Raw genomic sequence first — 12165 nt, 5'->3', positions numbered from 1 at the left:
ACCTGATAACTGAGTCCAGACGCTGCAGTGAGCCCCGCGTCAGACTTACTAGATAGCGCTGTTTTATGTATCAGCCCCAGTTACAGGGAAATCCACCTATATTAAGCAGAATGTGGGACGGAATCCCTGGAACACTTGTGTGAGTGAACCCTTATAGGTCACCGATAACACACAAAAATGACTTGAATAACCTGCTCCATAGGGACAGACCACAAAGCCATACAAGTGTGAATAGTCTTATAGTATTAACTGCCAGACTCGGCTCACTCCGCCATTATTATCTAGGTCTTGGTCTGTGCGACATTTAAGGGAATGAAGATAAAACCGGGCTCCATGGGCAAGGCTGCGCCAGGCTACGACGTCCAGGTAAGAAGAGCAAACGCTTGGTCGTATTATTGTCAAAGTAGATGAAGAGGAGCAAAATCTCCTGAGAACTCGACTCTGTAATATATTATAATTCATCATTCTAGGTGGTGGATGCTGAGGGCAATGTATTACCCCCCAATCAGGAGGGGGATATCGCAATCCGTGTAGCGCCCATAAGACCCTTCTGTCTATTCACTCACTACACGGTAAGAGATTTATCACTTCGCTATTTCTGTCCTAACTAATTCTGTTCATTAAAAACAAAAATACCATGACCACTACAGTATATGTGTGTGTGTGTATGTATGTATATATATATATATTTTTTAAAAATTTATTTCTCTTAGTGGTCCTGGTATTTTTGTTTTCCATATTACCTGATTCCTGCATTATTGTGTTTATTGGCCCATTGTATTATTTGTCATTTTGTTCATTGTTGCCATGGTTCTAAAAAGCAAAATAATCTTGATTTCAATTAATTCCTACACAGACCGCTCCATGTATCTGTAATACAGCTGGTGTAGACCTTCTGTGCTACACAATGGGTTTGGATATTGTCTAAGTTGACCCTAGTTTTACCCCTGCAGGGGCCCATGGGGTTGCTAACCCAACGAGTAACTTTGTTCAGTGGCAGCTGAGCCAGGAGGATGAAGAGACGCCATTGTAAGGCGCTGAAGGGACAGGCAGAGATGTGATCAGTGGCCAAGCTGAGATCAGGACAGGCACAGTCAGTCTGTCATATATACAGACAGGGATCAGGGTAGGTGGCACAGGACCAATCCCTAATCAGGCAGAGGTCAGGGTAGGTGGCATAGGACCAATACCCAATCAGGCAGAGGTCAGGATAGGTGGCACAGGAGGACCAATACCTAATCAGGCAGAGGTCAGGGTAGGTGGCACAGGACCAATCCCTAATCAGGCTGAGGTCAGGGTAGGTGGCATAGGACCAATACCCAATCAGGCAGAGGTCAGGATAGGTGGCACAGGACCAATACCCAATCAGGCAGAGGTCAGGGTAGGTGGCATAGGACCAATCCCTAATCAGGCAGAGGTCAGGGTAGGTGGCATAGGACCAATACCCAATCAGGCAGAGGTCAGGATAGGTGGCACAGGAGGACCAATACCCAATCAGGCAGAGGTCAGGGTAGGTGGCATAGGACCAATACCCAATCAGGCAGAGGTCAGGGTAGGTGGCAGAGGAGGACCAATACCCAATCAGGCAGAGGTCAGGGTAGGTGGCAGAGGACCAATACCCAATCAGGCAGAGGTCAGGGTAGGTGGCACAGGAGGAATACCTAATCAGGCAGAGGTCAGGGTAGGTGGCAGAGGACCAATACCCAATCAGGCAGAGGTCAGGGTAGGTGGCACAGGAGGAATACCTAATCAGGCAGAGGTCAGGGTAGGTGGCACATGACCAATACCTAATCAGGCAGAGGTCAGGGTAGGTGGCAGAGGAGGACCAATACCCAATCAGGCAGAGGTCAGGGTAGGTGGCAGAGGACCAATACCCAATCAGGCAGAGGTCAGGGTAGGTGGCACATGACCAATACCTAATCAGGCAGAGGTCAGGGTAGGTGGCAGAGGAGGACCAATACCCAATCAGGCAGAGGTCAGGGTAGGTGGCAGAGGACCAATACCCAATCAGGCTGAGGTCAGGGTAGGTGGCACAGGACCAATACCCAATCAGGCAGAGGTCAGGGTAGGTGGCACAGGAGGAATACCTAATCAGGCAGAGGTCAGGGTAGGTGGCAGAGGACCAATACCCAATCAGGCAGAGGTCAGGGTAGGTGGCATAGGACCAATACCTAATCAGGCAGAGGTCAGGGTAGGTGGCACAGGACCAATACCCAATCAGGCAGAGGTCAGGATAGGTGGCACAGGAGGACCAATACCCAATCAGGCAGAGGTCAGGGTAGGTGGCACAGGAGGAATACCTAATCAGGCAGAGGTCAGGGTAGGTGGCACAGGACCAATACCCAATCAGGCAGAGGTCAGGGTAGGTGGCATAGGACCAATACCTAATCAGGCAGAGGTCAGGGTAGGTGGCATAGGACCAATACCCAATCAGGCAGAGGTCAGGGTAGGTGGCATAGGACCAATACCTAATCAGGCAGAGGTCAGGGTAGGTGGCATAGGACCAATACCTAATCAGGCAGAGGTCAGGGTAGGTGGCACAGGACCAATACCCAATCAGGCAGAGGTCAGGGTAGGTGGCACAGGACCAATACCCAATCAGGCAGAGGTCAGGGTAGGTGGCACAGGACCAATACCCAATCAGGCAGAGGTCAGGGTAGGTGGCATAGGACCAATACCTAATCAGGCAGAGGTCAGGGTAGGTGGCATAGGACCAATACCTAATCAGGCAGAGGTCAGGGTAGGTGGCACAGGGCCAATACCTAATCAGGCAGAGGTCAGGGTAGGTGGCACAGGATCAGTGACAGATAAGGGACCCATTAGGCACCTTCTTGCTCAGATACCGTCCTGTGGGAGAAGGTGCCCTAAATATCCAGCAGACTGTGGTAAGATTTGAGTATCTGCCTGTTGACCCTGTAGAACCCGGCACAGCTTTTGGGAATATATGACGCAGCAGCTCAGGAGGAGGAGGGATGGAAGGAGCAGTGGAGACTCAGCGGCCATGACCACTACATGTAAATGATGTCTCATCCTGCAGTCAGACTCCACATCACCTGTTCCCTGCATTGTGGTCAAATTTGATGGATCACCAAGAAGTAAGGGACCGATGTAGTCTGTTATCATGGAGACCGAGCTGCAGATGTAAAAACTGTTTGCAAAGTTGCTTCATTTTGCACTGGAGAAATATTAAAACCAAACCCAATCCAAGGAATAATGAGACCCCGGAGCTCTTACAGATTGTGATGGAATATTCCTCATCTGCCATGTTCTATCCATTGGTAACAGGGCGACCCCGAGAAAACGGCCTCGACCATAAGAGGAGACTTTTACCTGACTGGAGACCGAGCCATAAAAGATGAAGACGAGTATTTCTGGTTCATTGGGAGATCAGACGACGTTATTTTATCTTCTGGGTAAATAGAAGTGCAATGAACCCCAAAGGTACAGAAATCTCTTACTTATAGGAAGTATTAGGAGCTGAGATGTAGAGAGAAGCTTCCAGCACCGCGCCCTAGTCCAGATCTCTACATCACTTACTAGCCCCTCCTCCACTGACCCTGGCACAGGATTTTCTATCACCCCCCCCCCCCCATTACTGAGCAATCACTGCTGTTAATTTTGGTGCTATTTAATCTCTTCACTGTCAGGTGGGCGGGGTCAGGCAGGTGGTGTGATTCAGAGGCAGCCAGTGTCAGAGCTCAGAACCACACCCCCTTGTCTGCTCTTGCCTGACTCCACCCTCCTGACCGTACAGAGACTAAATAGTATATCAGGCACCAAAACTACCTGCTGATTACTCAGGAATGTTGGGGGCGAGAGGAATAAATCCAACTGTGCTGGAATCAGTGTACCTGACGTAAAGGAGACTGTGAAAGGAGTTCCCAGATCAGTCGTATACCTCAGTATTCAGGGATCCAGGAAAATGACAAAGACCATTAGATATAGGGAGGTGTGAATAGTCCCTGAAATCAATGCAGGGAATTTACTAAACCATCTGCACTGATGCATGTAAGTGTGTCACGCCTTCGGCCCTTTCTTGCTCCAGAGATGCATCACATTTTCCCTTCTGCGTCCTGCTTGCCAAATTTTACATAAGTGGGCGGAGAAAGACAGAGATCAGGGCGAGCAGGGTCAGCGATGCCTCGGCCCAGCAGGATCACTAGAAATGACCTTCCATTATCTTTTCTTTTAGATATCGTATTGGACCATTTGAAATAGAGAGCGCCTTGCTAGAGCACCCGGCGGTGGCAGAATCGGCAGTGGTCAGCAGCCCGGACCCCATCAGAGGAGAGGTGACCTTATAACCTTATACCCCCCCCCCCCCCATTGTATTCAGTCTTTGCCTTGTGTTCTGCTCAGACTATATGTCGGTATGTTTCCATCCCCAGTGTGTGCAATCTCTGTGTGACTATGTGACATATTTCTATAGAATACAGTATATGGTTAGCTGATATTACCTGTACAATATCCAGAGACAAGGATAGGTCGCTGCTAAAGAACCGATGACATATGTGAGTGACATCATCAATCCCTATCCAGCGACTTCTATCAGCGCTCATGTGAGGCTCGCCATGTCTCACCTATGAACCCACATATAAGGGATAGGGGGCCAGGACTGCACTCCCACGCTGGACACCCCTGAGTTTTCTATAAGTCATGGACAATCCCTTTAAACAAGAGTCTATAAAGTAACCAGATTACACCTCATTGTGTGCTTAACGGACAGGTGGTGAAAGCTTTCGTGGTCTTGTCCCCTCCATACACTGCACATGACCAAGATGCACTGACTAAAGAACTACAAGACCATGTCAAGAAAGTGACGGCTCCTTACAAGTACCCAAGAAAGGTGCGTACCTTCACACCACAGCCGACCTGACTCCAGACACTGCTGGGACTTGTAGTGATTTATTACTTTATCTTTCCATTGTAATAGATTGAATTTGTTGAACAATTGCCGAAGACAGTCAGCGGGAAGATTCGGAGGAACGAGCTGAGGAACAAAGAATGGGGCAGAGTTTAGAGACCGGATACCGTGAGATAAACCTGCCGTGCAGATCAGTCATTGCCAACAATCCAGACAACTTATTAAAGGGACGTCATCTTACGTTTGCATCAGGGTCAATGAAAAAATTGAAATCAATTGTAAATCACACGCAGGGCTCCTAATAGTTGTAATAAAATAAAACCTTCACACCATAAAACGAAGTAAAAGTATAAATAGAAGGCTTTTATTTCTAGATTATTAAAAGGACATTGCAATATTTCATGGCCGGAGCTGCAGCAGTGAAAGAGTTAATTTCATATACACAGAATTACAGTCGTCAGATTTAAATATCACAATAAAACTTGTGGCAGCGCCAGAGAAGTGCACCAGTGAATAATCGGGGCCCGTCCTCAGCTCAGCTGATAGAAATATACATGGAATATAGAAAGCTGCGCTGTGATTGGTTGTTATGGGACATAAGTAGCGTTATCGCCTCCTATTATAGAAGGGCTTTCCCGAAATGAAGAGTACAAGTGAGTAGAAGAAACTGCAATATATCTTACTGGAGAAAAATGCTTCCTTCTCCATTTATCAGGCTGCTCCGCCTGTTATCACGCACCTCTCCCTCACCCTCCCCTACAGAAAAGGAGTGGAACAGCCTCTCTCTCTCTGGTTTGGTTTTTTTTTTAGTGTTAAGAGTCTGATAAATGGAGAAAGAAGCATTTTTCTAACATAAGATATATAACAAGGTTTCTTACATTCACTTGTGCGTTATTTCTTAAAAACTGTATTGGCTGTGGCAGATCGGATCACCTGGGCTATCAATATTAAAGTCCCCAAAAATATCTTTAAGGAGAGACCCAAAATCTTTGTGTAGACAACTCAGACAAGGAATTCTGGGACTCAGATCTCTTTGTATTACAAGTGCATTTCATCATTAATACAGGGCATGTATCTAAGCCTGATGTATCTAAGCCTGATGTCCTGTAGGTCAGAATTGTGCTAGTCTTATATATAAGGAATGATTGGTTTCCCTGTGTTTTTTGTTGCAGATTTTGCTGTGGTTTTTAGAGAGTCTTCAAAGGGAAGGGGGAAATATTAAGGAATCTTTTACACTTCTCTTTTAGGCAAAAGCTCTATCCAAAAAACTTGCTCTTCTGCATTGTGTGGCCTCAACCTTAAGCTGTTCCCCCATCCCTAGAGTCGTCATTGTCATGATCTGTTATATATACACAACTAATGGCCGCTATGCAGTGATAGAGCCGCTGTATCTAACAGGACTGTCCAAATAATGTCCATATCATGTGAAAATCATTGCAGACCAAGATTCTAGCACCAAGTATAAAACTAAGTTCTCATTGACGGTCTTAGCTTGAGAAAAGGTTTGGGTACAGCAGACGACCCCGTAGAAATCAAACTTTTGTTGAAAATAGTAGATGTGGTGGACAGGAGGGCGGAGGTGTCTGCGGACTTCTCTCTGAGCAGCGTGTCCTCCCACTTGAAGTAGTTACAGCCTTTGCCGTTTTCATCGTTCCTCTTGCGGACAGAGCAGCTATAGAAAACCCTGCCATGGTTGGGCCCCATATTAGAGACGGTGAGTTTCTTCGCTCGGCGACCACAGTGGCACGTTGGGGCAGTGATACGCTCAGATTTTGTTCTGTTTAGGTTAACTGTAGAGTTCATGGCTTTATGGGAGAGGACACGGGAGTCTCTAGTGGTCGCCGGCAGAGAGCGGTTACCTTCATCTTCATGTATTTTAAAGGGGACTTTCTTGGGGGGAGGGCAGAAGCTTACACTAGGAAGTTTCCTTTTTGGAAAGTAATCCAGCAGTGTAGATGTCCTGCCCATGTGCCCAGTAGATGAAGCAGACACACTTGTCCGGTTTCCTAACGCATTGGGCAGTTTAAAGTTTGACCCATTAGACACTGGTTTCTTAATATTGACATTATAAATCGTGGTGTCGGGGCTCTTATATACTACAGACTTGGTGTGGAGATTATTCTTAGACTGGCAGCCATTGCTACGGTCACTTGTAAGCGATAAGACAGCAGCTGATGGTGAATCTACAGGTAACAGATCCGGTTCCCCCAGCCTTGCAGGATCCTCAGATGCGTCTTGCTGGGAATCCTCTATGACAGCAGCTTCTTCCCAGTCCGCTAAAATTGATAAATCTGAGCTGGAATCCATATGCAGAGCAGAGACGTCATTCACTGTCAAAACAGTAGTGGACATTAAAATGTGACCCCTGCCACAGGGAGAACGATCCCGGGGTGTGGAGGTGAAGGCTCCCATCTGTATTCCATTCTGCACCGCACCAGGTGACGTTCGAGTGGAGAACCTGAATTTGTTATCATTGCCAAGTGTTGTAGAAAGGCCATTTATTAATGTCTGGTGTGACACAATCTCTTGCACTGGTTTTGCACCAGCCATGCTCTTCTGGTTGTCACTGGCATGTGATTGCTGAGCTCTCAGATCATTGGTCTTGTCAGTGGTTGGATCACTTCTTAAGTCTTGCCCATCTCCTATAACTTTAGCCGATGCCTGTTTGACATCATCTTGTCTGGATTTATGAACTTGAGCAGGCATTGGTGGCCCCGGCCTCACAGAAGAATTAGGGGAAACCTAGTTGTCACAAAGAAAGCCCAGAATTCTTCAAAAATGAGTCATTACCATAATAAGTCTCATTAACGTTATCACTTTCTTCAAGTCTTGTTTCCAGAAGTTATCTAGCTCTCTACTCATCTTGGTTAGTGGAATGAAGAAAAAACGGAGACCTAAAAAACCAACTGACCTTATCCAAAGATTTAGTAATTTTCATAACACAACCGTCACAGATCATTCTCCAGGCCAGCCTTGCTGTGTTCCGGGAATCATCTAGACCTGGAAGGAACAAAAAATGAACAAGGGACAGTAAAATGTCAGTAAAACGTTGTCAAGTATACGCTGCTCCATTCCTATATATACAGAAGCCTCCGTACCAGAGTGTTCCCGGCCTGAAAACTCAATTCCAACATCTTGTAATGCTCCATTTAAGCCTTTGGGTTTGCGATTGTAGAAAAGCTGAAATAAATAAATCTTATAGTAAGACTCAGATGAGGACCAGATGTCTCAATATGGGGTGTGATTATTCAGATTGTGAGCCCTGTTCAGCAGAGAGAACGATATGATTGGTGCAATCTCTTTAGATGGCTGCCAACTATACTGAGCTACGTAAACAATAAGAAACGAAGAACATAACCAGACCTATGGAATTTCTTACGCCAGACTCTGCATTGCTGATCCTTGAGGCGGTGACCAGCAGACGGAGCTTTGTGCACGGTGGGTTTTAGCATTTATCTACGTACAGCTGTTTTGTCACCATTCAGGGTATTCACTGACCTTGTATGTTAATCGGAGGTCAATCCAGGAGTTCAGGATGTCTGGCCTCCTCAGCTGTTTCCTTCTGCATTCATACAGCAAGCAAACTCCAAGATCCCAGTCTGAAACACAAAGTAACAAGGACGAATAAGGTGTCAGACAGAATTGTATCCTTCTTTTCTATAGTTTTTGTAGTACTTAGGCCAGTCCTGCTGATTGTATTAGGGCAGCCTGGAAGGGGAGAGACAGGAAAGGGGTGACATTCACAAAAAAAACCCATCATAGTACCTGACCATGTGACAAACCCACACATCTTCTGTTCTGAGGATGAAGGAGTCGGTAGGACACCGGGGAAGATGATGTGCTTCTCCTTTTGTAGCTTCTGAATCCATGAGGAGAACTGGGATAAGCAGATCTTCAAGGGAACGCCGTCATCTACTTGTTCCTATTATAATACAGAACAGACCGGCTACAAACGGCATCATGTCCAAAATAACAGGGACAGACCTACAAATGGTTTTACATCAATGTAGAAGCAAAATCATCAATTCTTTCTTTTCATCTTTTCTCTTGCTCAGCAGTTTAATAGAAATGGCGCGCACCTGCTTTATTCCGGTCAGCTCTGTGCAAAAGTCAGAAAGAATCGGGTGCTCCTGCGGCTGAACATACGTGTGAAACTCGGACTCAATCGCTCCATTGGACGTGTTTAATAAAACTGCAGGAAACTCAACTAGAAAAAAAGAACATACCAAAGATGAAGATAAGACAACTGCGAAATAATCTAGAACTCGGCCAATTGCATTAACAGACATTTGTTACGTGGCGATTGTTTGCTGCAACGTCTGTCACGCAACCAAAGCTCACTGTGTCAATCTGGGACCTAATCACTAATGCAAGTGACTGGAGCTGCACAGTGACCCTGAAGAAGCAACAATTATTTTGGGACTGGTTGACAACTCGACTCCTTTCACTGACATTTGTGAAGGAGTCAATGGCGTTATGGCAATCTGTGGTGACAAAAAAGGAGTCGCAGTCAAAATCACTGTGTAGCCTGAGCCTAGAGGGTGTGAGGTTCCTAACAAACTGATGTCAGAAGTGAAGATGAAGTAAAGGTGAAACATCGTCCTACCGATATACAGTGTAATCATATAGCGGCAAAAAGGTAAAATAAATAGAAACGCAATTTCATTCCCCACCAGTCTCTACTCCACCGCTCCAAGACTACGTTCTCCACACTGGTCTCTACTCCACCGCTCCATGGTTATGTCCCCCAGTGGTCTCTACTCCACCGCTCCATGGTTATGTCCCCAAGTGGTCTCTACTCCACCGCTCCAAGACTACGTTCTCCACACTGGTCTCTACTCCACCGCTCCATGGTTATGTCCCCCAGTGGTCTCTACTCCACCGCTCCATGGTTATGTCCCCAAGTGGTCTCTACTCCACCGCTCCAAGACTACGTTCTCCACACTGGTCTCTACTCCACCGCTCCAAGACTACGTTCTCCACACTGGTCTCTACTCCACCGCTCCATGGCTATGTCCTCCAGTGCTCTCTACTCCACTGCTCCATGGTTATGTCCCCCAGTGGTCTCTACTCCATGGTTATGTCCCCAAGTGGTCTCTACTCCACCGCTCCATGGTTATGTCCCCCAGTGGTCTCTACTCCACCGCTCCAAGGCTACGTCCTCCACACTGGTCTCTAGTCCACCGCTCCATGGTTATGTCCCCCAATGGTCTCTACTTCACCGCTCCATGGTTATGCCCCCCAGTGGTCTCTACTTCCTAGTCCCTCTCCATACATAAGAAATGCTGCTCAGCTAATAAAGGGGGGCCAAGAATTAGAGACCAGCAGGGGCTTCGGTCAGTGTCTCTCTGTGTTGGTGAGAATTTATCCTCATTTTCTAACCCATTCTAATCTCTGCATATTTTTCCCCACCAGAAAACCCCATTTAAGTTAAGGCCGCACGTTGTGGAACAGCTGCGTTTTTGTTGCAGATTTTGCTGCAGTTTCTTGAGGTGAGAAGCTCTTATAATTCTCCACTTTTGGCTCGAAAAACTACAACAAAATAGAAGCAGCAGCTTTTCTGCAATGTGTGGCCTCAGTCTTAAGACAAAACTATCTCCTCATACAAAATACTTACTGATTTCTTGACCATAGTGCTTTGTGTCTTTCCAGCACGTCGACTCAAAGTCAATGACAATCAAATAGTCAAAATATTGTTCTGCAAAAGATTTAACAAAAAGAAAGGCTGATAATCCCATGAGACAATACAGGACCCCTCTAAAGCCTGTAAGAAGTGACACCTACTAGATGTGGGGCTGCCGGACCCCTTAGCACTCAGCGACAACTTGGAGCTCCTCCTAATAAGACCAAGCCGCCTAGGTCAGGAAAAAGTGGAGATTTTATTGGCCGATATTCTGGAAATCTCAAAAGCATCAAAGTAATAAAAAAACAAACCAAAACCTGTAGAAGCCAACGAAACATTGCCTGTTATATAGGAATATACAAGAAGTTCATGTCTTACTTTGCAAGCTGCTTCGTGGTCATTCTGATGGCAGGATCATCTGTTACAAAGATAAAAAATAAATGTCACAAGTGGCCGGGTCTGGGTAAGAACAGCAGTGGCCAAGGTGCAAGGTGCGGCTTCTAGGAGTAAGGGAGGCCAAATACATTCAGAGCCTTCGGCTTCTCTGGTTTCCTCTTACACTCCAAACACAATTCAGAAAGCGAGCGCTACATGGGACATAAATATCCTTCTATGTGTATAGGACGGCACGGCGGACACATGACAGCAGGGGGTGCGATCACCACGGGGTGCGCTGTGTGTATACATCATTACTGACAGGATTAGGAAGAGCAGACCAAGGAAACAGAGGAGAACAGAACACGTCATGTATATACACAGTGCATATGATATAGAAATATATACACACAGTACATATTATATACACTAGAAACATATAAATATATACACACAGTACACACCATATACATGTACACTTTATACACAGAATATATCACACACTACACATTATATATACACTACACCCAATATACATACAGTACAAACTATATATACACACTAAGAATTATATATACACTACACACAGTACACATTATATACATGTACACTTTATACACAGTGCATATTATATACACATGCCCTAGAAACATAAATATATACACACAGTACATTATATATATATGTACACTTTATACACATTATATATTACACACTACACATTATATATACACTACACCCAATATACACACATTATATACACACAGTACACATTATATACATGTACACTTTATACACCGTATATATCACACACTACACATTATATATACACTACACCCAATATACATACAGTACAAACTATATATACACACTAAAAATTATATATACACTACACACAGTACACATTATATGCACTACACCCTATATACACACACAGTACAGATCCTATATACACACACAGTATACAGTATATACATACACTACACCCTATTTACACACAATAGACAGTATACGTTATATACACAGTACACACTATACCCTATATAAACACACAATACAGATCCTATATACACACAGTATATACGCACAGTACACAGTATATACACACATAGAACACAGTACATACGCACAGTATATACACGCATAGAACAGATCCTATATACACATAGTACACACACTATATACACGCACACTACACAGTATACGTACACAGTATACACACCTCACCTTCCTCCACCCAGTGCCATTAGTTGTTTTGTATTCCCCGCGGCTCCACCATTGCTATTACGTCATCAGCAGGCGC

General features: G+C 45.4%; 2 protein-coding genes across 2 annotated transcripts in view; one reads left to right on the top strand and one right to left on the bottom strand.

Moving 5' to 3' along the window:
- Window positions 1-5084, top strand: part of LOC142216887 (acyl-coenzyme A synthetase ACSM3, mitochondrial-like) — a 46447-nt gene extending 41363 nt beyond the window's left edge. The window contains exons 9-14 of the mRNA XM_075284984.1: window positions 286-366; window positions 471-572; window positions 3286-3413; window positions 4193-4292; window positions 4727-4846; window positions 4934-5084. Coding sequence (XP_075141085.1) covers window positions 286-366; window positions 471-572; window positions 3286-3413; window positions 4193-4292; window positions 4727-4846; window positions 4934-5020 — 618 coding nt within the window. The 3' untranslated portion in view covers window positions 5021-5084. The remainder of the gene's footprint in view (window positions 1-285; window positions 367-470; window positions 573-3285; window positions 3414-4192; window positions 4293-4726; window positions 4847-4933) is intronic.
- Window positions 5085-6311: 1227 nt separating this feature from the next.
- Window positions 6312-10888, bottom strand: ERI2 (ERI1 exoribonuclease family member 2). The gene is made up of 9 exons (XM_075284879.1): window positions 10866-10888; window positions 10649-10719; window positions 10482-10562; window positions 8944-9071; window positions 8630-8786; window positions 8363-8463; window positions 7963-8044; window positions 7776-7864; window positions 6312-7606 (listed from the first exon to the last, which is right to left on the bottom strand). The coding sequence occupies exons 1-9, from the start codon at window positions 10886-10888 to the stop codon at window positions 6332-6334; spliced, it is 2007 nt and encodes a 668-aa protein (XP_075140980.1). The 3' UTR covers window positions 6312-6331.
- Between the last annotated feature and the right edge of the window lie 1277 nt (window positions 10889-12165).

This window comes from Leptodactylus fuscus, chromosome 8 (genome assembly GCF_031893055.1).
Source record: "Leptodactylus fuscus isolate aLepFus1 chromosome 8, aLepFus1.hap2, whole genome shotgun sequence".
NCBI classification, from domain to species: Eukaryota; Metazoa; Chordata; class Amphibia; order Anura; family Leptodactylidae; genus Leptodactylus; species Leptodactylus fuscus.
This window is presented reverse-complemented; position numbering and strand designations above follow the sequence as displayed.

Bases quoted from the DNA above. Each gene is read 5' to 3' on its own strand.
- ERI2 (XM_075284879.1), bottom strand. From the start codon at position 10,888: ATGACCACGAAGCAGCTTGCAAA. The intron at 8,464-8,629 runs GTACTATGATGG...TTTGTGTTTCAG, and splicing joins TGGGTTTGTCACATGGTCAG to ACTGGGATCTTGGAGTTTGC. The intron at 7,865-7,962 runs GTACGGAGGCTT...TGTTCCTTCCAG, and splicing joins TTCAGGCCGGGAACACTCTG to GTCTAGATGATTCCCGGAAC.